The 27,301-nt window shown below is 44.1% G+C and overlaps 4 protein-coding genes across 7 annotated transcripts; 2 read left to right on the forward strand and 2 right to left on the reverse strand.

Moving 5' to 3' along the window:
• Nucleotides 1-358: 358 nt before the first annotated feature.
• aprt (adenine phosphoribosyltransferase) lies at nt 359-3,273 on the reverse strand. Its single transcript, XM_047334772.1, has 5 exons — nt 3,116-3,273; nt 2,264-2,367; nt 1,951-2,084; nt 1,690-1,768; nt 359-1,367 (listed from the first exon to the last, which is right to left on the reverse strand). Exons 1-5 carry the CDS (start codon nt 3,202-3,204, stop codon nt 1,228-1,230), a joined length of 546 nt encoding a protein of 181 aa, XP_047190728.1. The 5' UTR covers nt 3,205-3,273; the 3' UTR covers nt 359-1,227.
• A 915-nt stretch (nt 3,274-4,188) lies between these two features.
• On the forward strand, nt 4,189-9,213 carry tk2 (thymidine kinase 2). 3 transcript variants are annotated; one of them, XM_035607041.2, is made up of 10 exons: nt 4,189-4,328; nt 6,343-6,456; nt 6,626-6,700; nt 6,974-7,027; nt 7,272-7,361; nt 7,468-7,544; nt 7,687-7,775; nt 7,940-8,019; nt 8,150-8,230; nt 8,599-9,213. In XM_035607041.2, exons 2-10 carry the CDS (start codon nt 6,400-6,402, stop codon nt 8,683-8,685), a joined length of 690 nt encoding a protein of 229 aa, XP_035462934.1. In that variant the 5' UTR covers nt 4,189-4,328; nt 6,343-6,399; the 3' UTR covers nt 8,686-9,213. The 3 variants fall into 3 exon arrangements, with proteins under 3 accessions (XP_035462934.1, XP_035462933.1, XP_035462935.1); XM_035607040.2 differs by lacking the exon at nt 4,189-4,328 and adding an exon at nt 4,513-4,669; XM_035607042.2 differs by lacking the exon at nt 4,189-4,328 and adding an exon at nt 4,548-4,669 and having other exon boundaries at nt 6,419-6,456.
• A 1,454-nt stretch (nt 9,214-10,667) lies between these two features.
• On the reverse strand, nt 10,668-15,119 carry si:ch211-189a15.5. The gene is made up of 6 exons (XM_035607031.2): nt 14,580-15,119; nt 13,345-13,454; nt 12,991-13,117; nt 12,476-12,619; nt 11,494-12,031; nt 10,668-11,347 (listed from the first exon to the last, which is right to left on the reverse strand). The coding sequence occupies exons 1-6, from the start codon at nt 15,117-15,119 to the stop codon at nt 10,851-10,853; spliced, it is 1,956 nt and encodes a 651-aa protein (XP_035462924.2). The 3' UTR covers nt 10,668-10,850.
• Nucleotides 15,120-15,354: 235 nt separating this feature from the next.
• nvl (nuclear VCP like) lies at nt 15,355-27,187 on the forward strand. Of its 2 annotated transcripts, none has more exons than XM_035607025.2 (24): nt 15,355-15,486; nt 17,114-17,191; nt 17,519-17,589; nt 17,684-17,736; nt 17,850-17,940; nt 18,070-18,136; nt 18,277-18,543; nt 18,640-18,748; nt 19,160-19,236; nt 19,354-19,488; nt 19,583-19,684; nt 19,801-19,918; nt 20,579-20,723; nt 20,831-21,173; nt 21,441-21,662; nt 21,805-21,909; nt 22,254-22,316; nt 22,562-22,681; nt 22,921-23,020; nt 23,333-23,439; nt 24,001-24,077; nt 24,276-24,370; nt 24,824-24,921; nt 26,382-27,187. In XM_035607025.2, exons 1-24 carry the CDS (start codon nt 15,421-15,423, stop codon nt 26,424-26,426), a joined length of 2,754 nt encoding a protein of 917 aa, XP_035462918.1. In that variant the 5' UTR covers nt 15,355-15,420; the 3' UTR covers nt 26,427-27,187. The 2 variants fall into 2 exon arrangements, with proteins under 2 accessions (XP_035462918.1, XP_047190727.1); XM_047334771.1 differs by having other exon boundaries at nt 18,277-18,522; nt 18,643-18,748.
• Nucleotides 27,188-27,301: the final 114 nt, after the last annotated feature.

The following is a 27,301-nucleotide window of genomic DNA, read 5'->3' on the forward strand; positions in this document are numbered from 1 at the left end:
GCTTCAAAATGTGTTTTTTCTTCTTCCCATGAACCTTTTTTTTATTAAATAGTACAGTCCGTAAATCAAAAGCGGAAATTTCATTAATTAATCTCAAAGCGATAAAGAATTTCTGTAGAAATAAGAGGTGGAGTGGGAAAAGGACGTTGTCATGGGTGATGGTAAACAGCTGAACAACCTGATTGTCCCGTCACCTAGAAATATAGTGCAATGTCGTACCCATGTGTTGACAGTCCATAAGCATTTGGACGGTGAAACAAATGACGATTTAATAGCATTCTATTTAATTTTCATTGTATAGCGACCTCGCTTTACATAGTGAGGTCGAGACCTGAGGATATCGCACAGGAACATTCAGTGATTTTAGTCTTTAGACCTTCAGGTTTAATTCAAGGGGTTTAACAAAAATATTGCATTAACCTTTGAGGATTTTTTACACTCTCATCCAAGTATTAACAATTTATAATATTTTGTCCAAATACATTTGAGCCTCTGAAAATGGATTAACCTTACATCAAAATGTAATTCCTAAACGGTTTATGGAATTTTTCTGCTAAAAGAAAAAAAAAAAATTATCTGATGGTAATAATCTTATTAGTAAAGAAGCTCATGAAATCATTGCTACTTAGAGTTGGAGGAAGCTTCAGTTTAGGACTACGCCTCTTATTGCGGACAGTCACCCAGCCGCCCTGTCCTCCCGGCAAGGAAACCGCAGTGTTAAAAAGAGACGAGGAGGAGCGGTGGATAAACACAGTTCACAGAAGCGCCAACAACCGGAAGTGATGCAACACGTTACCGCGAGAGTGATCGTACCATGTGTTGAACTCGTGTTCAAATGTGTTGAAATAGTCAGCCAAATATGCTACACATGGAGCACCGCACAGAGAGCATAGCACTGCACAGAGCTCAAGTCTCAGACACACGCACTAAAAGTTAATTGGATAAAAAACAGCGGTCAACAGAAGTGTAAGCTCTTAATTATATAGTACAGATGGATGCTGTTTTATAAAATGAAACTTGCCACAGATAAAATGCCTTTATACTCAAAATAAGTGCATCCCTCGTCTATAGCTGCGTCTTCCTGTTTTGGCACGCAGGGCTGAAGTGATTGATCCCAGCAAGGAACAGAAAGTCAGAGACATTTTTAAGACTCCTTACAGAGAACCATGGAAACCACATTGTCCAAAGATTATTAATAATCAGAATACTTTTGCTCGGCGGCCGTCCTCAGTACTGAACCAGGGAGAAAACGCTGTGCGGTTTGAGCTTGTCGACGCCGTTCAGCTCTTTGAGCTCGATGACGACCATGCAGCCCAGAATGTCGGCCTGCTGCTTCTTCATCAGCTGTATGGCTGCATACATCGTCCCTGCAACAAGAGACACGTGGGTTTCCATGACAGCAAAACGTTTTCGTCAAGGGTGGAAATAGGAGGGGAATTCATTCTGACGAGCATCTTCATAGTGACAGAAAAAAATCAATCCGATCTACTGCTGCTCTCTAAGTTGGACTTAATTTCACACAATAACAAACGACGCAAAGTAACGTGGACAAATCTGTCGCAGTCAATAACTTAACTATAAAATGAATACTTTTTCTCAGCAATGTACTTTTATGCATACCAAATGCTCTGCAGTCAGACTGAATGTAGTGAACATGGTGGTGTCAGAGCTTATCTGACCAGAAAATACCTCCAGTGGCGAGAAGGTCGTCAATGAGCAGAACCTTCTGTCGTGGAGCCACCGAGTCCTCCTGGACCTCGGCCTCTGCCTGGTGGGAAAACAAGTGAGACTCGTTTTTAATGAGCATCCCAGGTCCGTTTAAAGGCCAGTTCGTTTAGCAAAAGAAAAGAATAAATATACTCCTACTACACCAACCTACATATCTGTGTTTAAAGTAAACTGAACATTAATACCAGTCAAAAGAAAATGTGTGTGTGTTGTGTTGTTTACCTTCCCATACTCCAAATCATATGCGACAGACGCAGTGGCTCCGGGCAGTTTGCCTTTCTTTCTGATCAGGACGAAGCCGACGCCCAGCCGCTGGGCGAGCAGAGGCCCAAAGAGGAAACCACGAGCATCTAAACCTGCGCACGCGCACACACACACACACACCAGAAGAAGATTACAGAAATTGTCAGACTAGGCAGATTTGCAGTAGAAATACACATCAGGAGAGGTAATAGTTAATCAGTCTATATTCTGAATATAAATGTGGACAGCGATGATTGATGAGGTCAGCGGGGCAGTTTTCGGTTTTTCCTACCGACGATCAACTCGACCTGCTTGTGATTCTGCCTCACGTGTTCTTCGAACAGGTCGGTCACTGCGGTCAGAGCCGCTGGGTCCTTCAGGATGGGACAGATGTCTCTGCAAGATACACACATCACATTCCGGATACAGTCATTTCAAATGTACATCAATTATGAACATTTCTAGGGATAGTTGCCTCCTTTTACTGTATATCTGATGTATTCTATTCTCCCTCCACCACACACTCTAGTTAATTAATCTAGTCACCCCAAATATTCAATGATGTCACGTTATCTTTATGACACTACTTTCGCCCACAGTCCAAACCAATTAAATATTAAACATAGAAAAACATACAAGAGGGTCCGTGTCAAATGTTTGGCCAAAGGCCATATTTTCAGATTTGTGAAACCTTAATTCTGTTTGTGAAAATGAAAAAAAGGGTGATTTTGCAGCTTTTTTCACCTCGAGACCACATGAGACCAGGTCCAGATAGAAAACCACTATTCCGAGACCCGTCAAATCTAGACTAGATGGTCACAGGGAGGCCAGAGATTCTGTAATATATATTTTCAGATTTGTGAAACTTTTATTCTATTTGTGAAAATGCTATAGAAAAGGGTGGCTTCGCAGCGATTCACCTCGAGAGCACATTGGACCAGGTCCAGATAGATCGTTTTCCACCTGGACCTTGTAAAATATGGAGGACAGGTCGCTCAGCCTTGTAAGTTAAGTTCCCCTTAACTTTTCCCTTAACTTCCGAACGGTAGGCTGAGCCAACCGCAGCGTCGTGCTGCACATCAGCAGGCGAGGCCGACGACGGGACCGTGACACGCGGGTTGAATGTCAGAGACGAGTCGCTCACCTGAACAAGATCCCTTCCTTCGGAAAGTCCGGAAACGCCCGGATGTGACTGTGCACCAGCTGAAGTTTGTTCTCCGAGTTTGCTGCCATTCTGATCAACTCGCTGCTGCTGCTGCTTCTGCTTTTTCTTCTTCTTCTGGTATTATTTTATGGCGTTTGGCAAACAACGAAGGAGTGCAATACCGCCACCTACTGGTATGGAGTGTGGCTCAGAATCACAAAACAAACAACAACCAAAAAATGACTATACTGTATGAAACGACCATAACATTCATTCTGTGAATCTTGCTGTAAAATGTCCACAACGTTCAGTTTCCTCTTGAGCTTTCTCAGGTTCTGACTGAATGGTGTTCTCTCAGTCGTACATCTTTTTTGACAGTGTACTATGATGTGTTCTATAGTTTGTGAATATGAGTTGTACAAATAAAATGTGATTGACTGATTTCTGTATTGTGTGTGGTTATGTCTTTTTATCCCAGTTTAGCCGGTAAAAAAAATCCACAGTCAAGTGAAGTAGGTTGCGGTAATAATACCACATAATTCCTGGATGTCAACCCAGAAGTTTAGCCCAGTGGCTTATTGGCTCTAAACCTCTTTTTTTAATTTTCAAAAATGAACTGTTTAATTGAAGAAAAGCCCCGATTGTTTATGGAAACTTGCACATTTTTAATCCGGACGATCTCTATTTTAAAACCTCTTTTTCTCATTTAAAGTTGAACTTTTCTTACCATGGTGTATAAGGTATTTAATTTAATTATTTGAAGTTTTTTTGTTTAGTCGAATGTTGTATTTCCTATATTGGCTAAGTCGTTGTTTTTGTACTACATAATCTGAGTGAAAAGAATATTTATAACCTGTTTTGTTTGGTACAAAATAAAGTTATGGGGAAATTTTTTTTTAAGTAGTGAAGTGGCCGTACACCCTCCTGTACAGTAGAGGGCGCTGTTTGCTTGACATAACACGGAAGAAGACGCCTCAGTTTTATTTCCCCCTGTTTGATAGGGGACGTTCATGGGCACGTTTCACAACATCTACGGATGAGTGTGAGATGTCTGTGACCGCCGGTGGTGCGACGCTGCTGTCGAGGTGTCTCACACTGCTGTCCGCTCGCGGTGCCGTGGCGGCGGGATGTAACCGAGGTCTAACGGTCGGTGCCCGGAGCGTCAGCATGAGCCAGAGCCGGTCACGCAGCAGCACGCAGCACGTTACCGCAGGTCAGTGGGCACATTGCCCCTCAAAATACCCCGGACTGCTCCGTGAAAGTATTAGTACTTATTTGATATTTTTACTTACAGACGACAGTTAAGATTGAACACAGTTTCGGCGTCTGTGGAGGAACAATGTCATACTGGTCACTGGGTTAGCGTTAGCATTAAAGCTAAGTCCTCACTGTCGCTGCCCTTTAAATGTCACACTGGGCATGCGCGTGCGTGTGTAAACAGGAAGTCAATTGTCTGTAGCTGGTTGCAGAATAAAAACGAGCGACAGGTGAAAAGCAAACAGCGAGGATTTATTTGCTTGGACTGACGACGAGGTGGAACTATTGCTATCGACAGTAAGTTTAAGCAACACGTCTTTGCATCCACGGCTGGCAGTCGAACCGTGACTGTAAAAAAAAGAATAACTAAAGAATAACTAAAAGTTATTTGGTGTCTGCGTGATCGTTTCCCCCAAAGTAGTGAGTTTCAGTTCGTTCAAACTGAAACACAGCGTTTCGAGAATGAAGTCTAAATATTACGAGGAAAAAAATATTTTGATAGTATTCAGATTTCACAAAAACAAAAATACTTCTTGGCAAATCCAATACATTAGTGTCAACCCAGAAGTTTAGTGCAGTGCCTTATTGGCTCTAAACCTCTTTTTTAATTTTCAAAAATGAACTGTTTAATTGAAGAAAAAGCCGTGATTGTTTATGAAAACTTGCACTTTTTTAATCCGGACGATCTCTATTTTAAAACCTCTTTTATTTCATTTAAAGTTTAACTTTTCTTACTATGGTGTATAAGGTATTTAATTTAATTATTTGTTAAAAACAAAACTTATTTTCTTTTTTCAAATGTTCTATTTCTTATATTGGCTCAGTCCTTGTTTTTGTACTACATCATCTGAGTGAAAAGAATATATAAACCTGTTTTGTTTGGTACAAAATAAAGTTATGGGGGAAATATATATTTTTTTTAAGTAGTGAAGTGGCCGTCGGATAATTATTATTATTATTATTATTATGAGGGCCACTTTTAGGAAATATTTCGAGAATGAAGTCTTAATATTCTGAGGAAAAAAATACAGGCAGAGTTCAGTTTCTATTCCGAGGAAGAGGGAACAAGACGGATATGGAGCCAGTTGCCTTTTCTAACAGAAGGAAATGGCCTCTGATTTCCTTTTCCTGAGATAATAATTACTTTATTTCGCATTGAATCATGTATTTATTCATGTAATGTTATGTATTTTACTAGAAATATTAGTTTTTTTCTCTCATAAAATTACAACTTTATTATTGTAGTATTGTGATTTTTTTTTTCTAATTAAAATATGACTTCACTCTTCTAAAGTTATAACTTTTTTCTCAATTAGGACCTTTATATACATAATATTACAACATTATTCTCAAATTAGGTTTTTTTTCAGTATGGCCGTTAATGCTCGCCAGGTGTAAACGTTACGGACTTGATGAGTTTTAAGACTGAACGGTATTATTGTGGACGAAGTGTATCAACACTGTAGTTCATCTCACTGTAGTAACTCACGGGAGGCTTCTTATTGCTCATTTAAGGCTTTTTATTTTCTTCCTGAGAACTCATGGTGCAGCATGAATAACATCGCAGACAGGTGCACATCACTCACTGAACTTGTTCTGTGCTCGTCTATAGGGGAAACTCAACCGTAACAACAGAGGGTCGCTGCCACCTAGTGGACCAGCGGATTAACATTTTAATTACTCTGCACAGATATCACACAAACCTGTGTTTTCTCAATAACTAACATTAATGATCAAACTTACACTTCAACTTTATAACAATGCAGGTATCACTGTGGCAGTGTTTTCAATCGTGGGGAAGATTTTTCTCTTTCTTACTCTGTAAGTGCGTACGGTGTGTGTCCCGACCAAGTTTGATTTCCAAAGTCCTGAATTACACAACCAGAACAATTCTAGACATGTACTTACACACTGAGCTCTACCTGTTGTACCATCTTTAACATCTTTCTGTGTCTCTCACCTCGCTGTAGCCTGCTGACCTGAGAGGCCAGCGCTGGGAGTTGTGGGAAGTGAAGTCTTGTCTCACTATGTTGTCTTCCTTCCAAGGGAAGCTTGCGCGGAACGGAGAAGAGAAGAAACCAGTGGTGAGTCTCTCCAGTGAGATTTTAATTTCCTTGCATTCATTCCTCACAGTACAGTACACTACCCCAAGATGATCTACACACTCATTATGTTGGCTGCGGTTTTGTCTTGTGGGATACTAAGATACAAATCATGGCTCTTGACATACTAAATAATTCTCTCTGTTTTCAGATCTGTGTTGAGGGGAACATTGCCAGCGGGAAGACAACGTGTTTGGAGTATTTCAGCAAAACTAGCAACATAGAGGTACAACAAAGCAAAGTCCTTCTGTGCTTACTCGAGAGTTCTGTGCACATGCTCCCAGGAAGTTCCACTCTGGTTGTTACACAACTTGAGTTTTGAGGTGTTCTTATACAAGTTTTAGCTTTTATACACTTTGCAACCTCCTGCTTCAGTCCCATTCTTTTCCCTTTGAGATTTTCCCGAAAGCTGAATATTCATAAAAATAATTTTGCGACCCTGGAACATCAGAAGTGTTCATTAAATCAGCATTCTTCTCTTCTGTCTTGTTTACCCCAGATCCTCACAGAGCCAATCTCAAAATGGAGGAACGTCCGTGGACACAACCCTCTGGTACTGTACATGACCGTGTTGTGGCTTTGTGTGGTTCCACTGACCTGATATCAGACTTTATATTTTTAGGGAAAGTTTAACAAAAGGTTCAGAAATGTCAGCAAAAATATTAGTCTGCGGCCTCAGGGGACTGATATCTACATCAAACCCTGTGGAAATGTCCAGTAGTTAAAGAAGCAGGTGAATTGATTATCTTCATGTCCGCCATGCTGGTCGTGTCAGCTGTTTGTGTATGTCCCCTCAGGCTCTGATGTACCAGGACCCTGAGCGCTGGGGGATCACACTGCAGACCTACATTCAACTCACCATGTTGGATCGTCACTTGTCGCCCGTAGTAAGTCGGTGCACTATTGGCTAGAAACAAACACACTAGTGATGCAAACATAGAACCTTGACGGGGAAATGAGCTGCATGTGCTAAAGGTCTGCTGTCGGTTCCAGACCAGCCATCCTGTCAAGATGATGGAGCGGTCCATCTTCAGTGCCAAGTACATCTTTGTGGAGAATCTCTTCAGAAGGTATGGTTGTCTGTGGCCTGAGGACCCTCGGTGCCTGCATCGGACCAAGAGTTATTTTCGTCATGTGGCCTAAATTCGACAGCGTACATACAGATAAATGGTGATGTCCTGACGCTGATGGTTGACTTTGTTTTTTCTCCAGTGGGAAAATGCCAGAGGTGGACCATGCTGTTCTCAGCGAGTGGTTTGATTGGATCACAACCAACATTTCCATTCCCGTCGATCTGATTGGTGAGAATAACGCAGAGAAGAAACAAAGACGCACATTTAATAAAAATAAGAAATACAGACAAACATTCCACTGTGCAGGAACGCAAGTGTAATGAACTCTCTTGTCTTAGAATTTGCAACTGCTTGATGTCGTACGTTAAAATGACTTTGCCCTGTTGTTCCAGTCTACCTGCAGACATCTCCTCAGACCTGCCACGAGAGGTTGAAGCAGAGGTGCAGAGAGGAGGAAAAAGTCATTCCACTGGTGAGGAGGCAAATCATTTCACTTCATAGAGCAGACAAGCTGTCGATTAACCTAAAGGGAAATGAATAGGTTTGTAGAGAATGATGGTTCCTAATGTGCCGTTGTGTTTTGTCTGTGTTTTGTCCACCAGGAGTATCTGGAGTCTATCCACCAGCTGCATGAGGACTGGCTCATCAAGGGGACCTCCTCCCCTCTTCCCGCTCCAGTTCTGGTGAATAACTCTCCTCTGTGGTTTGTGTAGATGTTGTACATTCAGCACGTTTTGCCTGGTAGTTTCTGGCGGCCACACGGACAACGCCTTTCCATTGAATTATCGCAGTAAAGCTGCACAGAGAGATGTTTCCACTCCGTCTCTCTGTCTTCATGTCCAGGTGTCATAGAGACCTGTGTTTTTTGTTTCCTGCAGCAGTTGTAATTAACTCTGCCAAGGAGATTGTTATGGATCTCGATGAAAAGTAATCAGACATATTTAGGCGACAGATATCTATGAGTGTGTGCAAGTTTAGGAGGAGGCATACGCTCTACAGCACCATTCCAGTTCTGATCTGTGTCTACAACAAAAACTTTTTGTATGTGCAGGTGATCCCAGCTGACCACGACCTCCAGAAGATGCTGCAACAGTATGAAGAAAACCGGGACAAGATCCTCGCAGCTGGCTGCCTCTGATACTCAAACATACAGTCGTACAGACAAAACCATAGTTACAGCACTGACCTGTTACATTTACTTAAGCTTTTCATGACTATAGCTTCTTATTTAAGAATCAGATTCTTTTTGTACCCAAGTACGTGCTCATATTCATTAGCTTTTAATTATGTTAAAAAGTGTTCTCACCTTCAGTGTGGAGACGCCTCAGAAACAGAACGAACTTCAGTACAAGTGAAACATTCCACTTATACTCACTTTGTAATTAAAACGCAAAGTGAGTCTTTACGTTTTAATTACAACGCAAAAAAGATCTTCTGTTTGTCTATAGATCTTTTTTTTAATGAAGGCTTTGCTATACATGTTTTGTCAAGTCAGTAAAACTGTAGTAAAAACATAAATCATGCATCCCAAAGTTTGATTTTAAACATTCCTGCTCTTTCATGTTATCGAGGAAGAAAATGTCAGCAATCATGAATCCTGTTTTTTGTCCAATGCAGCCTGACATATACTCTAAATTAATAAACTGGCCAACATTGTTTGAATATATACTATTGTTTTCAACCATTTGCACGAGCATATTGATGTAAAAATGTTATTAGTTGTTTATTTAAATCAATTTTTGTAAGATTTAAAAACATATTTCCTTTTACATTATTTTTCTAAAGCACAGAAAACCAACCAGGCTTGTTCAGCAGAAAGATCACTTCTGAAACATTTTTTCTGATTTTCCTTTATATGATTTGAATAATTTTGAGGTTTTGACTTCTTGTTGTTGAAGTTGTCAAGTTGAAGCTGCAACTAATGAAAAAAGGAAACACAGGTTTCACAGGAAACAATTGATTAATTAAAAGAATAATCATTTGTTGCAGCTTTATAAAAAAAGATAAAAAATTTACTGCATCTCAGGCAACTACAACATTGAAATAATGAAAAGCATTGAAGGGGCAATGCATTTTGTATATAAACACACACACACACACACACGGGTGAAAACATTACCCTGGGTAACAAGCGAGACAGGCGGAGGTCAAGTTTACATTTTATTTTATATGGACAAATTCATTGTTTGGTTTTATTAAACAGCATTAAATACTGAAGCATTTCAGAAGTTTGGTTTTTATAGAAAATCATTTGGCAAACTAACAAACCACAAGTGAACTGCTTTGGTAATATTCGTATGGTATAGGCACAACAATCTGATACTTGAGATGAGACACTGTTCATAACAAGGCTAAAAAAAGCTATTCTGTTGATATTTCATGAAAATGGAGTCAAGATGTAAACGTTGAAGGTTTTTGTCTCACATGAAAAGCGAGTGAGTGAGGTGAATAAGATTCTTAATTTGTTTGCTAATCATCCATGAACTCATGCATGTTCCTCCGCTGCAACTGACATCTTACTACCGATTTCTCCACACACACGTTTAGATGCAGTCATAGACGCAGAGGTAAGACATGCAACAGAGGTCGTCCAGCTGGGACTTGGATCCCATTGGATGTTGCAGTTAATGTGGTCTGTGATTAAGAATAAGTAAAAGGACGACGGAAGGTAACTTTGCGTCCCCTCAGTTATGGCAGTATCACTTCAGACATAGTGTTGGGTAAAGCCTGAAGTGAAGAGTTCTGTTGAAGCAGACAAGTTTTATGATCTGTCCCATCTGCATTGTGAGGTGGTTAAAAAACAGTAAAAGGTCGATTCATTCATATAAATAGAAGTAAATAAAGGGTTACTCCTCCATCAAAACTTTGTCACACGACACATTACTGAAAAACGTACAGGAGTAAACAGGGTCTGCTTTTCAATTCTGCTCAAATGAAAAAAAACAAATACTGTTGTTTTTTTTAATCCACAACTTTTCAGTGTCGTATTTAAACATAGCAACAGTTTATATGATGAAATTAAGATAAACATTGATGAAGGAAATTAGCATAATGCAATATAACAGGATTGAATGCAATGTAACAGCTGTGTGTGTGTGTGTGTGTGTGTGTGTGTGTGTGTGTGTGTGTGTGTGTGTGTGTGTGTGTGTGTGTGCGGTTCTCTAATCCAAAACTTGTTACCATGCACCCAAAGCAGCTGAAAAAATTCCTGAGAGCAGATTTTCAAAATAAAAGTGTACAAAATCTGTACCTTATCTGTACAGTTACATCCTGACTTATAGTAAATGAACCTTGAGGCTTTTGTTATTTCTTCTGATGGTCGACAATAACAAAGCCTTGTGCCAGCTGCTCCTCTTCCCCTCTTCCTCGGCCCGTCGCCGTATCTTCTCCCTCTGGTTGCCGCCTCGTGCCGCCGCCTCCCCCTCCGCTGCAGCCCTGAGCGTCTGCACCGCTCAGGGCCGACGGCTGCTGCTCCTTGGTCGATGCAGTATCGGCCTGAGAGGATCTGCTGCATCGAGCGGCATCGCGGCTCGGCGCCGCACCTTTCTCCGCCGCCGGTTTCCAGAGGTTCAGCTCCTCCTCGGCCGCCTCTCCCTCCGCGCTCGTCCTCCTCCCTTTCCTCCTCCTCTCTTTGTTCGCGTTCTCCCCGCTCGTGTTTTCCGCCTTTCTCGGCACCTCCTCTTTGGTTGTTTCCCGCACGTTGAGCTCTTGCATCCTCTCGGCCAGCTCCCGCAGATCCCGCTCCTCCTCGTCCACGGAGCTCAGAGACGGAAGCTCCCGTGTGGTCGGCCTCTGGTTTTCTACACAAGTGAAAAAGCAAGAGTTTTCAAATTCATACCGCAGGGTGCAATTTCTTTTCAGTACAGCAACAACAAAAACAGAAAAACTAGAGCCGAGGACTGTTTTGTATGATAAACACACAATGCTGTCACTGTCTCTGTGTTACCTGCTGCAGCCTGCTGCTGCGCCCAGCCTGAGGGCTCCGCTGTGGCCTGACACTGTCCAGGCCTCGGGGTCTGCTCTGCTTGGACTTCAGAGCCCGGCGTCTTCAGAGCGACGCGAAGGGAAATGGCCGGAGGACCACTGAGGAGCCCCTCGTCCCCTCTGCCTCCGTCTGTGTCGTGGGGCGCGGTGTCCTTGCAGGCGCCACTTCTGCCGCCGTCAGCCAGCGCGTCATCGCCTTTTCTCCCGCCGTGTTTACTGCCGATAGTTGCAGGAGGAGCTTTGGCGCCTTTGACACAGTTTCTCCTGGGGATCTCCGCGGCTCTACCGTCGCCACCGTGATTATCGCCGGCTGGATGAACAGCCTTGCTGCCGCTCTTGGCCCGGTGAGGTTTGTCCGGCAGCAGGGGGCGGCCCCTGAAGGCCAGGTCAGGGTAGGTCCTCTGCATCTCCATGATGGACTGGTCGGCGCTGGTGAGGCGGCAGTGTCGAGGCTTGGCCTGCGGTTTCGCCGCGCGCCTGGTGTCCGAATACACAGGTAACTGGGGGGGGGGAATAAAACAAATGAGAGGCGAGGTCAGTGCAGGCCTCAGCCGGCTGGTGGAGGGCCCTGGGAGGTTCGTCAACCTCGGAGTCTGCGGTCTGTCGTGCCACTTTTTGTGTGTTAAAAAAAGGCAAATCCAATTTTTTTTTCCCGTAGGGAGAGTAGGACCGTCTGTAGCCGACGATTCCGCCCTTTATGACTTATTAGCAGACCTATTACATGCTGTCGGCGTGAGCATGGGATGTAAGACGTAGAAGCACCGTATGAATGAGTGAATGTGAACTAGCGCTAAGTGCTTTCAATGCTGATGTATGAAGAACTGTTGCATCCAGCATGAAACCACATTGACATTGTGTTTATTGATTTCTCTGTTGCTCTCAGCTCCTTTTTATTTTCTTTTATTTGTCCCCACAGTCAACCAGCCCTCTGCACTCTGCCCTACCTCTTTTCGGTCTGCCCCGTCCTCCTCCTTATTCTCCTCCTCCTCCTCCTCCTCTGCTTCTTTTTCCGCCGCCGTTGTCTTCTTTTCCGCGGGTTCGTCCAGTTTGGTCGGCCCCGCTCTCCTCCGGAGAACCTCCAGCCACTCCTGCGGTGAAAGGGAGACACCCGGCATTACGTCAGTCTGGCATGTTGATATTACACGGTGCTGAGCTACACTCAATCAAAGTGGGCTCGATTAAAAGGCTGCCCACAATGTTACGAGCATTAAGTATTGATTTCTCTTTTCTAAAAGCCAACTTCTGTCATAGTTGGATTCCGCTCGATACAGCCGGGAAGTCGATTCCTCCTTTAACTTCCCTTTACTGCCTTTTATTCTTGATCCTGTGGTTTGTGTCCACATTATGAGCAATACTTTCTTCATTTTCACCCTGTTTTAAAGGCAACTCGCTTCAATCACGTAGCAAATTCTAAGAGTTTGGCAAATATGAGACGTGCCTGAAGGATTCTCGCTCTCACCTGTGGTCCCAGTTGATCCTTCTCCAGGATCTCCAGGAGGTGGAGACACTCCACCCTGGCCAGCAGCAGCTCGAAGCCCACCAGTATGGCTCTGTCTGGGTCGGCGTCCTCACGGAGTCGGAACTCACTGGACAAGACGAGCGGAGAACGAGATGAGGAGAGAAGAGTGGCTGGACCTGACGCTTCGCACAGATGACTGGCTTGAATCCAGCAAGTCGGCAAACCCTCTCCCCGTTTGTCCCTCAAATGTCCTCGGACATTTTTTAAAATCCGTTGGCTTGCACACATTTTCAAAATCAGACGTAAGAACCGTGTGTTTACAGTATTGACTGTGCCTCGTGTCCTTGTTCGTACCTTGGCGGGGCATCAGCATGGGGCAGGTAGCCAATAGACGCCAGGACTGACTGAATGGTGGAACTGCTGAGAGCTGGTAGAAGACAGTAAACAAACGGACCTGTGAACGTCTGAGAGAGACACAGAAACAGAAAACGCCTGTTAAGAAATTGTTATTCATCGAAGAAATCTTTAAGTTGGTCATTGAAGAATAATGTCCAAGGAAGGAAGTTTATGTTTTCGCCCCCTGTCTGTCTGTCTGCTGGTTGGTTGGATTTTCAGCAGGATTACGAAAAAAAACTACCGAACAGATTTTCACAAAAACTGATTGGACATGACATGGACCATAAAAAAGAACACAGTTGAGGTACGGTACAGATCTGGACGAAGGGGCCGGATGATCCAGGATTATGAAATCACTTTCTTCAACATCGAAGAGCCTTGTTTAGGGCCCGACCGGTATTATCGGCCAACAGTTATGAGCCTTTAAATGTGCATTCATGTTTTCTTTCCACGAAAAATAAATGTTTATTTTCTTAATTCAAGTTCTATTTAGGTGGTTGTACTTTTACTTTTGCTATTTACTTTCTTTTTTTTTTCTTCTTTGCAATTTATAGTTATTTGTGATAAAGTTTGGGGTTAAACTGTTAATTGCATTTCTTTGTCATAAATTGATAACGATATCTGAGGAACCATTGACAGATAAAAAAAATGTGTGTATATATATATATATATATACAGTGTTTCCTCTACCATTGAATTGCCCCTCCCCTCCAATGGGAGCCCCCGCCCTGAACAGTCAAATACATTTTTTTTCTTTTTGTATTTAATGTATAATGCCAAGCAGAAGTCATTTAAGGTCACTTTCCTTATCCACCTCATTCCTGTATAAAAGATTGTGAATACAACTTAACGTGATTTGTGAAACCTAACCCTACTGAGCCCTTAGGATACATATATATAGATCTATATATCTATATCTATATCTATATATCTATATAGATATAGATATATATGTATCTATATCTATATATGTATCGGTATCGGGAATCTTGTACTCCCTAATATCGATATCGGCCCCCAAAAATCCATATCGGTCGGGCTCGGTCTCTCTTTGCCCACGTCCCCTCTTTCCATCAGTGTTGGTGCAAATTAGTTTGGTAGTTTTTGTCGTGATACTGCTGAAGAAAACAACAACAACAACAACAACAACAAGTTGACGGGGCTGAGAACAAGAAGGGAAGGGACGAAGGAACCTTGAGCGTCCTGAACTCCTTCTTCCACGGCTGCAGGAACAGGTTGACGCACACGGTCTCCAGCAGCTCGGCGGCCTTGGCGACGGCCGACAGGTGCCTCCTGCGCTCGGCCTGGCAGCCGCCGGCTCCCCGGCCCTCGGCCACCGCCCGGTAGAAGGGGAACACGGTGAACGTGGCCGCGGACGCAGCCGCCGGCCGCCCCGTCGCCAGATACCGGGCCACCCTGTCCAGGAGCCGGGCGTCGCGGCACGGCCGACCCTCCGCGCGCGACTCCCGCTGACAGCGCGCGTACTCGTCGTGGAGCTCCCGGCGGGAAGGAGCCTCGGCCGGTCCTCCTGCTCCTCCTCCTCCTCCTCCTTCTCCTCCTCCGCCTCCTCCTCCTCCTCCTCCCGCTGCCCCGGTACCGAGCTGCATCGTGGCCGCCACGAGCGCAGGATCTCCCGTCGCGAGGCTCCGGCAGCAATGAGGAAGTACGAGGCTGACAACCGAGCGGACGAGGAAGTGAAAGTGCGAGCGGGAGGATTTATTCTTTATTCTCATGTGGTCTGTGGAATGTGACCTGCTCCGGTTCTCTCGTCTTCATCACCCCCCACACACACACATCGAAACCCCGAGTTGGTCTCCGTCTCCTCCGAAGAAGCCGACGCGTCTCACACGCGTCCTCATTCATGCAGAGATCAAAGACGGGCTCAGATGTATTACATTTGAAATATGACACATGTTGCTCTTCTTCTTCCTCGACTCAGAATGGAACATGTCAACTAGTTCCCCTGCACCGAATCTGTGCAATAAAAATAAATCAACTTCAGCGAAGCTTTTGAAAACTGATGATCTGTGAATAATGACTCCTCGCGTTGTGATTGGTCTGATTGATGGGACATTCACGTCTTGTCATATTTGTAGATATGTGAGTGACACATACAAAAAAACGTTTAAAAGTGTAATCTTAACTTGTTCTAACTGCACTTCAGTCCCTCGCTTCCTTCAGATCTACTGAAATGCAGCCATGAAATGCTGTGGAGACAGATTTTTAAAATGTCTCTTCACAATGACACTTTCAGCAGCTGTCAGGTTACAGTTAAATATCTTTGACCTTTTTTTCTCTTCCTGTTTCATGTATTTTCCTCATCTGATGCCAGCAGCACTTTTGTAACAGCTGAATAAATTAATTCAAAAATGTAATCGGATGAAAATCTGTTGGACTATACGCTAATTAAAGTGATACATTATAAAGCTATTTTATTTAAGTTCCCTGTCATAAACTCAAATATTTTTCCTTAGACATTTATCATCAAAAAAAAAAGGCTGGACAAACTATTCAGTTTTAGGATAAAGACAGTTCCCTATCTTTTGACAGTATGGGTTGTATAAAGATATATGTAATACATTTAATTTATTATTGGGAAAACTCCACATCCACGAGGAGGGGTGGATGAATGCAGAGCAACTGTTGGACCTTGGTTTGATTAAGAACTACATTAATATGGCACTGTGTTAAGAGAATTTAAGAATAAGTAGACACTTATAACAAATTTTTTTTTTGACAAATTCTTATGGGCCCATGATGCACTATTTTGAAGTTTAAATTTGTAATCATTTTTTGAAATGTATTGTACAGTCTATTTGTTCTCTTTGGGGCGTTCACGTGAATTTATCGGAGCATATTTTTTTCGAGGCACGGGCGTTGATTACGTCGTTTTTTCCCCCTCCTCACCTATGTTTAATCAAATCCCTGGCCAATACAAGAGGACATGTGTATTTATGTGTACATTTTATATATATCTTTTAAAATGATGCTCATCTGCGAATAAACTTTTTAGCCAAGATATGGGAAGTAGTTAGAAACGGGCTCTTTATGGCCGCCGCGCAGGTTTTATTTTGAAAAACCTAACCCGGAAGCACTCGTGTTCGTTTCCGGGTTCCGGTGTTTGGGAGTCACGCTGCCGGAGACTAAACACAGTTCTCAGACTCTTTTAACTCCAGAATCAAGGGGATCTTTTTGGATGTTGGTGTTGAGGTAAGCGGCCAAACATCTGACTCACTCGTCACCTCAGAGCCGGTTCTCTCTCTCTCCGCTTTTGGAAAGTTTAACCCCGGAAGTGTGGGTTTAAAATGATCGAAGCTGAAGATTCCAGTTTAAAAAAAATCTGTGAGGATTTTCTGCTGTCTGAACTATAATGTCTTCCCAAAATTATTTTTACACTACATCAACTCCATCCCTCCTCTCTTACTGATAAGATATATTCTAAAGTAAAAGAGGAACTATATCCATGTGATTTGAGCGCACAGATGAGAATCCGTTTGCTTTAAAGGTTCTCTGGTCGATGTGAGCCTTTCGCAGACGTGTCCTGCTTCAGCGTTTGCTGAAATCAAAACTTCGACTTCACAGAAGGAACAGTGCAGAAAAAATATGTCGCTTGGGTACATGAAAAGTGCTTTATAAATCAAATATATTATTATTATTATTATTATTATTATTATTATATGTATGTATATTCATGTTTAACCTGTACTCCTGAATGTGTGACCTGTAGGTTCAGAGAAACGCAGACATGAAGAACAGAGGAGGCGGCGGCTCGGTGGACAGTCGACTCAGACAGAGAGTGGAGCAGGTACCAGTCTCCTCATCATCCCACTGCCTCGTGTTTAAATGTCTATTGTCTTTATTATGTTCAAGTTCTATGTATGTGGTTGTATTTGTGTTTTATTTACAGTCATTTATCACAAAGTGTAAAATATCAAGCCTCAGTTACACGTCTTTGCCATATAAGGGTTTCATAGCAACATCTTAGGAATCATTGCCAATTTTTTAAATATATATTTGACCAATTTAATTATTTTTTTACTCCATAATATTGTAATCAGCCCCAAAAACCTTCGTTATCAGTGTCAGTCGCCTTGACCCAGTTTCATGATGATGCCTCCTCGTGTTTTTTCAGTATCTGGAGTCCAGCAACAGTGAGTATGTGGACCTGTCAGCGCTGGCCCTGGAACTTCAAAAACTACACAGGCGAGTTCGTCAGAAGAAGACGTTAGTCAGTGTATATGTAATGTATGTACTGTATGTAACTCTGGTGCTGAATGATACGATATTGTGTCTTTAGAATGGAGTATGGCAGAAGGAACAAGATAGCTTTCAGGATTCAAGTAGAGAAAGGTAAGAGGCACCAGCACCGATGTGTTGGAACGGGAGGGCAGACAGATCATGAGATCACAGGATAATGTGTCAAGATACTGAACCTCGTCTTTTGGAACGTCTTCTGCTCGTAGTGTACGACGCCGTCATGAAAGAATCCCGGATCAATTATCTGGAGAGCAAACACTTGGCGAAGAGAGCCAAGCACAGCCACGACGACAACGGGTAAAGGACGTTCTGCTTTTACAGCTACAGACTTGGATGTTTGACCTCAGGTTTCTAACCCCAGTGCTCACACTTGTCTTTTTGAATGTACAACTAATACCATACAAATGTGTGTGTGTGTGTTCACAGTGAAGGCAGCAGCAGCAGCGAGAACTCAGCGGAGTCCTCCGACGCTGAACTTATTCAGGAAAACACGGTAAGAAATGATGTGAAGGTTAAATCTGAGGCCAACATGAGGAAGGAAATTCATGTCCTTCCTGTCTTCTGACTCTGCAGACGAGCACAATTCCCGAATGTTGAACATCACTTTTTTTCTTACTTTCTTACTTTCCACAGCCCAGCAACCACTTGAACAGCTCGCTCACATCTCTGTATCGGAAGGGAAACTCTGACTCCGCCGCCGGCTCACCCAGGAGAGATCCGCTGGCTGCGAGCGGTCACGTCAGCGCGGACACGCCCCCTCCCAGTGCAGGCACGCAAGTTTCCACGGGCGGCTGGTTCATCGACCGAGGGAGGGGCCCCGAGAAGAGCAACATCCTCATCGACCTGTGTGACGAGGAGCCGAGAAATACGGCAACAAATGTACGTACCTGTGGAGAGCAGGTCTGTGGACTTACACACAGCACATTCTAACATCGCTACTACTAAGTATGTGTTACCTGTTACCTCTGATTGACATTATACTTTTTTTGTCGCTAGCAGACAGACGTGTCCCTGCTGGAGCCGGAGAAGAAATCTCACAGAAAGTCTAAAAAAAGGACAAAGCGCACGACTGAAACAACCGAGCCTCTCACTCTGACCAAGAAAGGTTTGTCGCTGTCTGGTTCTTAATAAATACTGAAAGCCACACACATAATTTAATCCCAACTGAGCCACATTGGAGGACCGCCCACTCAAATGATGTCCTCATTCAGGGTGGTTCTCAAATCGAGAAAGCTGGCTTTGTCCACGACGTCTGCAAAAGCCTTGTTGTTTCCTGTTAGTTAAAAACGGCATCATTTGGTTTTAGTGAACAGAGATTATGGGTGTGTTTATTTGCATATATAGAGAGGAAGTGAGATCCGATCACAAGTGGCCACTAGAGACGCATGCCAGGTGTAGGCTGACAAACTCAGAGTGGTCCACTTGTGATCAGATCAGACACATTAAGCTGTTAAGTTGTCAAAAATAATCTAAATATTATTCTTTCTTTTTTTTCTTCTGATTAATTATTCTTCAGCAAAATCAAAGTCCATCGAGCTGCAGTATCCCACTCTGAAGTTTGAGGACGTGGGAGGTAATGAAGACACGTTAACGGTTAGTAACCTTTAACTTTCCTTCGTTGTTTGACGCTGTAGCACATTTTCTTTTATGGCAAGTTTTGGGATTGCTGTCTGTCTTTTTTTCACTCTCTATTCTTTGACGTGGCTGCAGGAAGTGTGCAAGCTGCTCATCCACATGCGTCACCCAGAGGTGTACCAGCATCTCGGGATGGTTCCTCCGAGGGGCTTCCTCCTGCACGGACCTCCCGGCTGTGGAAAGACCCTGCTGGCCCAGGCCGTGGCTGGTGTGAGTACTGTACAGCCGCTCTGGACACCCGTGACAAACGGATATTTTGTAAATTCACGTCCGACGAATAACGTGATGTGTGTGTGTGTTTCAGGAGCTGGAGCTGCCCATGTTGAAGGTGTCTGCTCCAGAGTTGGTGTCCGGAGTGTCCGGGGAGTCCGAGCAGAAGCTCAGGGAGCTGTTTGACTCGGCCGTGGTCAGTTCTGATCCTCTTCTTCATCCTCCATATTATTCTAGAAGTCTCAGCTGCTAAATATTCTCAATAAATCATGTTGACCATGTCTTTGTCCTCATTTGTTCTTTTTCGTGCAGAGCTCTTCCCCGTGCATCCTGTTCATAGATGAGATAGACGCCATCACCCCAAAGAGAGAGGTGGCCTCTAAAGACATGGAGAGGAGGATCGTGGCCCAGCTGCTCACCTGCATGGACGGTACGAAACACTGTCGTCACGTCAGTTTGTGATTACACTGGCTCAAATTAAAGTGACCAATCAGCAGAGGTCATACTGAAACAGCACCACACATTGTTGAGTCACCGCCGTAAAGAGGTTGTGGATATGATCTCAAAATGGATGACATGTTAATTCTTTGCTGTTATTCTTCCACTTCAATCTTTTCCAAACAAATGAGAGAAAAGGACATTTGAACAAATATTTATCTTTAAAAAAAACTACTATTAAATTTATTTTACATTTATTGAGCTTTTAACATACTGAGCTTGTGCGGCAAAGAGCTATAAGTAGAAATGTTGGCAAAATAAAATTTTCCCTCACATTCGGTTTCTTTGTCTCATCAACTATAAGTGAGGAAAAACCTGCTCTTCACAGATTCAGCTTGGTACGTGTGTAAAACAGATGTAAACTGAATGTTATCAAATCTGTGCACATTTGAATTTTACTGTAACACAGAATCAGATCTACTGTATCTCCACTAACGGCTTCACTGTCACTCAACCCAAATCTCAAGGGAATAAATGAGGAGCTGGTAGATACTTCATATAAAACAAAAGGAGAAATGAAGATAAAAGAAAACTCACTGGAATTATTTTTATAAATTTTTTACCCGTTCTTCCGTTGTTTGCCTCCTGGCAGACTTGAACAGTCTGACGGTGACGGCTCAGGTGCTGGTCATCGGCGCCACCAACAGGCCAGACTCCCTGGACCCCGCCCTCCGCAGAGCTGGACGCTTTGACCGAGAGATCTGCCTGGGGATCCCAGACGAAGCAGCTCGTCTCAGGTCAGCCACAAGTGATCAAGGAGATGATGATCCACGTTATCATGCTCAACATATAATCACAGCCTCTTTAAACTTGTGTTTAAACATCATTCTTTGTGCTTTGTCAGGATCTTGAAAACGTTGTGTCGAAAGCTGACACTGCCGGACGACTTTGACTACCAGCGGCTGGCCCATCTCACCCCGGGCTACGTGGGCGCCGACCTCATGGCGCTGTGCCGCGAAGCCGCCATGAGCGCCGTCAACAGGGCTCTGATGGAAATGAGAGGATGGTCGCTGAGCCAAAGCCAGAGTGCTACCGCGGAGCTGTCACCAAGCGGAGTTCAGGCCGAGGCCGCCGCCGCCGCCGCTGTGACAGATGGAGACGTCGGAGAGCAACAGACGACAGACGTGAGGCCGGTATCTCAGGAAGAGTCGGGACGGAGTCTGCAGCAGGCACGAGGAATTGACGAGGTATTGAAAAAATTTACTTCGTGCATGTTCTGCAGTTAAGGCGGCCGTCTTCGATCAATTTTTCCTCAGCACTTTTTAAAAACACCAAAATACGACGGCACTTCAGACTTAATCCTCTAAGAAGACCACTGCCTCCCGCCACATTTTCATGGATTCATTTTTAGACTTGCGTGTTTTAAATTTTAGAGGCGGGGCCATTAAGTGACTTGATTTTTTTAAATTTCCTACTCCCCTGTTTGTCCTAATTTGATGTTTCCCTGCGTCCAGCAGGGGGAGCTGTGGCACCTCCTGAACCTGCTGAAGAGCATCGACTCACTGTCGGAGGAACAGCTGGCCGGCCTGTCCATCCTCATGTCCGATTTCCAGACCTCGCTGTCCAGCATACAGCCGTCGGCCAAGAGGGAGGGCTTCGCCACTGTGCCGGATGTCACATGGGAGAACGTGGGCGCCCTGCAGGACATCAGAGAGGAGCTCACCATGGCCATACTGGTAAACAGTTCACGTCTTGCGATCAGACTGAGAAGAAGCATCATCCTCCCGTGTTTGACCTGGTTCATTTGTCACTGTGCTTATTGTGAGCGTTAGCACAGAATAACACAGGCATGTGTGTGTTTGTGTGTGTCCCCTGCAGGCTCCTGTACGTTCCCCAGAGCAGTTCAAAGCTCTGGGGCTCAGCGCTCCATCTGGAGTGCTGCTGGCTGGACCCCCAGGATGTGGAAAAACACTGCTGGCCAAGGTTGACACTGCTCGTTTGACCTGCTCTAATACCATCCAAAATATATTACAATATCTAGTGTTCTATAATAACCTCTCCCAAGGCGAGATGAACTTTAGCGGAGGAGTGGGAGCATGACCCAAGAGATAACTCATTACATTTTGAAAGTGGATCTGGGTGAACAGGCAGATTCAGGAATTTTCTTCCTTTTAATATGGCGTGATGGGTCGAGTGCCTTTCTAGTTGTTGGGCAACTTTTCCAAACATTTTCATGCATGATCAGTATTTAAAAATAGATCCTAAACGGTCAATCTAGTCTGATTTTCTTTTGGATAATTTGTCTCACTGTGTTTGTCTCCTGACAGGCAGTGGCCAACGAGTCAGGACTCAACTTCATCTCCGTCAAGGGACCAGAGCTGCTCAACATGGTGAGTCACTGATCTGCAGGAACATGATGTAACCACCACATCTGTCACATCAGTGTGCCAGTAGCTGGTGTTCCTCTGCTCCCTCTCATTCATTTTTTTATTCCCCTTTTTTCATGAATAACGCACCCTTCCACTAATTATGGGAAAAAAATAATAAGTGGGTTTCGTTGTCCTTACCTCACAGAGGACCCGAGGTCCGACGTGTTGTCTGCATTAACTCGTGTCGACTCCCTGTGTTTGCGCAGTATGTGGGAGAGAGCGAGCGAGCCGTTCGACAGGTCTTCCAGAGAGGACGCAACTCGGCGCCGTGCGTCATCTTCTTCGACGAGATCGACGCTCTGTGTCCTCGTCGCTCAGGCCACGAGGTGAGAGGCGCGGACTTCATAAAACTCAGAACCCGTTTCACAACAACCCGACTCTACTCAGTCTACCATGAAAGCTGTTGAAGTGTGTTTATCCTGACTGGTTTTGGTCGTGTAGACTTTTCCATCAAAGTGTCATCATCCATTCTTCAGTGCTTGTCTGCCATTTATCTTTATATATCTCTCTCTCTTTTCTTAAAATTTGTTCTTGTGTGTGTGTGTGTGTGTTCGTGTGCGTTCAGTCAGGATCGAGTGTGCGGGTGGTCAACCAGCTGCTCACAGAGATGGACGGCTTAGAGACACGACGACAGGTCTTCATCATGGCTGCTACCAACAGACCAGGTACAGATCCAGCTCCAGTCAGACCCAAACCCTAACTAAAGATACACTAAATATATTATATGCTATATTAAACTGTATATAAAGTACTAACTAGTTCTGCAACAGTAAAAATGCTGATGCATCAGTATTCATTTAGTACTTTTACATGTGATGGTGCGTTTTCACATTGTTGTACCAGTGATTTTAATGAAGAACACGATCTAAACACTCCACCACCGTTGTTTTGACCCGTATCAAGGATTTGTAACTAAACTCATGATTTGTTGTTCTTTCTAAACACTAAATGACTGTCGTTGTCTTGTCTTTCGCCAGATATCATTGACCCTGCCATCCTGAGGCCAGGTCGCCTCGACAAAACCTTGTATGTGGGTCTGCCACCTCCAGCGGATCGTCACGCCATCCTACTCACTATCACCAAGGTGCTTTTTGTCCACAGACAGTAGACAGGGCTGTTGTATTTAAGCACTGTCAGACTGATAGCAATACACAATAGGTTAATTAATGATAAAAATTATAATAATAATAATAATAATGATAGTTTAGTGTGGGGTATGAATGCTGCAGCTGTGCTGTCACAGATACCTGCAGAATGAGGACAGTGAGAGAGAGAGAAAGAGAGACCGGCTGCAATACATTTTTTTTTTTTTATGACCTGTATCTCCTTTGTATCCCAGTAACAATAACTTCAAAATGCCACACCTGAAATTGTTTTGTTGTATGTGAGGGAGAAAGGAGAAAGAACTTCTTGATGAAAGTCTTGAACCTGATCCCAGCGTTTTGACATTCAAAGCATCCAACGACAAACTGTCACGGTCACGCAACCGTCAATTCTGAAACAGAGCTGCCAGCGAAAAGCAACTCTATTCTTTTTTTAATTGGCTAGGCTAGCAGTTTCCCCGTGCCTCCATCCTTTGTGCTAAGCTAGGCTAACCGCATCTCGGACCATCTTCGAATGCTAACGTCGCTGATGATTGTTTCAGGGTGGGACCAAACCCCAGCTGGAGCAGGACGTCAGTCTGGAAGAGATCGCCTTTGACGAGCGCTGTGACTGCTTCACGTACGTCCCAGCTGTACACACACACACACACACACACACACACACACACACACACACACACACACACACACACACACACACACACACACACACACACACACACACACACACGTGTGTGTTTTCGTACTGTTGTAGACTGAAAAAGTGAACTAGCTCAAAAACACAGAGTCTAAATGTGTGTTTATGTAATTGATCCAGGGGGGCTGACCTGACGGCGTTGGTGAGGGAAGCATCTGTCAACGCCCTGAGGGCCTACCTCAAGTCCCAGTCCCCACCAGCTGCTGCTGCTTCAGGTAACCGGACCCCTCCCTCTCCGTACCTGCCCAGTGTTGATGGAACTGTTGTGTCCTGTGGGACCGTGTGAGCAGCACGGTGTCACTCCACTGTCGAGCTCTGGCGGTGTCGTCGGCAGAGTTTGACTCATGTGAAAGTAAAGTGGTGCATGTGGCTAATCTGAATTAAATTTGTGATTTATTAACAATATGTGTTTTTCCTTGTCAGATTTTTACTTTTGGTTTCTGGTGAATTCCCAGTCCCAGCTAAAATCGCATCTGCATGCTCTCGTTTGCCTTGACTCCCAATCGGGTTTATAATAGATTGTTTCCTCCCTGGGCTGACAGCCTGATAGAAAAACCAATGTCACCTCAATTTTTATGCGATATGAAGGCATCATAAATGTCACAGCACGGCGTCTCACTTGACATAACTGTGTTCGGTGACTTAACTGTGTTTGTTGTCTCACCCAGGTCACACATGCTCCGGCGACGCTGTCGCTGACATCAGAGTCGGCAAACAGAACTTTGAGGACGCCTTCAAGAAAGTCCGTCCATCCGTATCCAAAAAGGTGAGTTAACCTGAGGTCATTCTAATGAGGAGAACAGAATTGTTGTTGTTTTGGTATTTAGGTTTTTATATCTAATCTTTTTCTTGTACTTTAATTGTACCTCGTTCTAACTCATGAGCTCCAACAAATCTGTTTTTCTTTCCGGGAAACCGTGGTGCCATTCTTTCATTTTTAATTCTTCCTTTTTGAATAACCTCGGCTCGCTCATGTGTGGCCCCACCAGACGACACCCCCACCTCCTAATAGCCTCATTTTAATGTTTCACCAGCTGAATGATCCAAAGTGACCTTTTATTTCCCGGAGCAGAGTGCATCACATGACCTGCAGCTGCGACCGGAGCCGAGACTCTAAAATCCTGCACTGTACCGCTCTCCAAAGTAAATAGCGCACGTTGCCGTGCACGTTGTCAGGCCATAGACGATAATAATTTTGTGAACACGTAGATGTTTTTTTACACATCGCTCGTGTTTTCCGCCCTCGCATGCAAACGACTTGTTGCACTTGTGGCTAAATACGAATTCTATTTTTTTCTTAACTTCCCAGGAGTGATGGCAGAGTTCATTGATACTATGCTCATTAATATTTTAACCCTGGGGCTCCTTTAATCCCGGGCGTCGGCATCAAATCCCCTAATCTTGTGGCACACCCTCTGGCATTTCGTGCCCACGGCCTGTGTGGCCTTTGTCGCAGCCCGACCCTGCTGCGTTTCACTGCCCTACTTTGAAAAATATAAACCTGTCTCCTAGAGTCTCCAAAAAAAATTGTTCAAGCGCATAACAGAAAAGTATTTCTGCTTCTAATAGTGGAAAATGTATAATTTATGTCAGTCAGTGATGGGTGAAGCTGATCGGACAGGTTTTGGCAGGTTTAGTTGCCAGCTCCAAAACTTCAGAGCGCTCCGCTCTCCGCTCCTCTCCGGGCTCATGCTCATGGCCAGACTTGTTTACGGAAGAGCTGTGCGGTTATTTATTTCGCGCGGGAACACCTCACAGTGGAATGTGTGTCCATCCGCTCCGTCAGGCAGCTTTCCATACGCTGCAGGGAAACGAGGCCTGTACGGTGTCACTGGCGATCGCTCTGTGACTTTACCGTCAATCAGACCACAGTCCCATAAACATCCTGCGATTAAGTAGCACGGAGAAACCAGTCCGACTCGTCCCACACTGAACACCGCGACAATAAACCCTCCAGCAGTCTCCTCTGAGAAATCCTTGTAGACGGCGGGAATATACGTTACAGGAATAAGACTGGTAACAAATACGAGAGCGTGGCCCTCGCTGCAGACGGACTGAGTCGGTCAGAGACGTCACCTGTTAGTGATCAGCTGCAGTGCGAGGAATCATGGGAGACGCAACCTTCTTTAGATTCGTTTGAAGCTGCCCAGCTTTTGTGTTTGTGTGTGAGAACCAACAAACACGCCGTGACCGACTGTGCCTCTCCTTTGTGTTCCCCCTCCTCAGGACCAAAAGACGTACGAGCAGCTCCGACAATCCCTCAGCACATGAACTGCAACTGACCTAACTATCGCTGAACCTGTCGCCACATATATATATACACACACACACACATTTTATCATGGTTGAATTATGACACTGCTTCCTTGTTTTGTGATTAAACTGTGTGTGTGTGTGTGTGTGTGGAAACATCAAACATGTGGCTTGTTCTCTGATTTAAGTTTTAGTTCTTATCACCTGCACAGATCGGCGACTACTCTGACTCACCGTGGACTGCTGTGTGTCTGAACAGATGCTATAGTATAAGCACAGACACACTGGATTTTATTGCTGCTCTTAATCGGACTACAGTTTGTCAATGTCAACATACGACGTGTGTCTCTCTCAACTTTATGAACCGTTTGTTGAGAGAAGCTATAAAAATTGATGCCACAAAAGAGTAGAATCTTCTTAGGATGCCCACGACACCTACACATTGTTATTACGTTATTGTCATGAAGCTTTAGCGTATACATGTTCAACCAGGAAGACTTTCTTTATGACCCGTTCATTCAGAATTATCTCACTCCTCCCTGCTCTCAAACTTTATATCCGTTCTCCTCTTTGGCCGTCGATTCTAAGTGTCACATTTCTCCACCCCCGTCTCCATATCCAGAGTCGTGCACGACAATAGATTCTATGGATGTTCGCCAAAACAGTGTAGATTTAAGCCGGTCGGACTGTTCAGGTGTGTCTGTTATCAGTGTGTCTGTGATAGAAAAGCGTCCGTCAGTGTTAATATTGCAGCCCAAAATAAATCGATGTATGTGAAACACCTTTTCTTTCTTTTTTTTAAGACATTTCTTATCTGGAACCTGGAAGAGTAAAATGATACGAGAGCAAACACAATCTTAATGTGGAATGATTGGATGTCCATGTTAGCAGAT

Source organism: Scophthalmus maximus, chromosome 10 (assembly GCF_022379125.1).
Source record: "Scophthalmus maximus strain ysfricsl-2021 chromosome 10, ASM2237912v1, whole genome shotgun sequence".
Taxonomy (NCBI): Eukaryota; Metazoa; Chordata; class Actinopteri; order Pleuronectiformes; family Scophthalmidae; genus Scophthalmus; species Scophthalmus maximus.

What these genes read in the sequence shown, in the direction of transcription:
- aprt (XM_047334772.1), bottom strand. Translation starts at nt 3,204, where the DNA reads ATGGCAGCAAACTCGGAGAACAAACTTCAGCTGGTGCACAGTCACATC. An exon ending in GCAGGTCGAGTTGATCGTCG is followed by an intron (nt 2,085 to 2,263) that starts GTAGGAAAAACC and finishes GCGCGTGCGCAG; the next exon opens with GTTTAGATGCTCGTGGTTTC. An exon ending in ATGATTTGGAGTATGGGAAG is followed by an intron (nt 1,769 to 1,950) that starts GTAAACAACACA and finishes TTTTCCCACCAG; the next exon opens with GCAGAGGCCGAGGTCCAGGA.
- tk2 (XM_035607041.2), top strand. Translation starts at nt 6,400, where the DNA reads ATGTTGTCTTCCTTCCAAGGGAAGCTTGCGCGGAACGGAGAAGAGAAG. An exon ending in GAGAAGAGAAGAAACCAGTG is followed by an intron (nt 6,457 to 6,625) that starts GTGAGTCTCTCC and finishes CTCTGTTTTCAG; the next exon opens with ATCTGTGTTGAGGGGAACAT. An exon ending in CATTCCCGTCGATCTGATTG is followed by an intron (nt 7,776 to 7,939) that starts GTGAGAATAACG and finishes CTGTTGTTCCAG; the next exon opens with TCTACCTGCAGACATCTCCT.
- si:ch211-189a15.5 (XM_035607031.2), bottom strand. Translation starts at nt 15,119, where the DNA reads ATGAGAATAAAGAATAAATCCTCCCGCTCGCACTTTCACTTCCTCGTC. An exon ending in CATGCTGATGCCCCGCCAAG is followed by an intron (nt 13,118 to 13,344) that starts GTACGAACAAGG and finishes CGTCTTGTCCAG; the next exon opens with TGAGTTCCGACTCCGTGAGG. An exon ending in AGGATCAACTGGGACCACAG is followed by an intron (nt 12,620 to 12,990) that starts GTGAGAGCGAGA and finishes CTTTCACCGCAG; the next exon opens with GAGTGGCTGGAGGTTCTCCG.
- nvl (XM_035607025.2), top strand. Translation starts at nt 15,421, where the DNA reads ATGACTCCTCGCGTTGTGATTGGTCTGATTGATGGGACATTCACGTCT. An exon ending in CTTGTCATATTTGTAGATAT is followed by an intron (nt 15,487 to 17,113) that starts GTGAGTGACACA and finishes TGTGACCTGTAG; the next exon opens with GTTCAGAGAAACGCAGACAT. An exon ending in ACCAGCTGCTGCTGCTTCAG is followed by an intron (nt 24,371 to 24,823) that starts GTAACCGGACCC and finishes TGTCTCACCCAG; the next exon opens with GTCACACATGCTCCGGCGAC.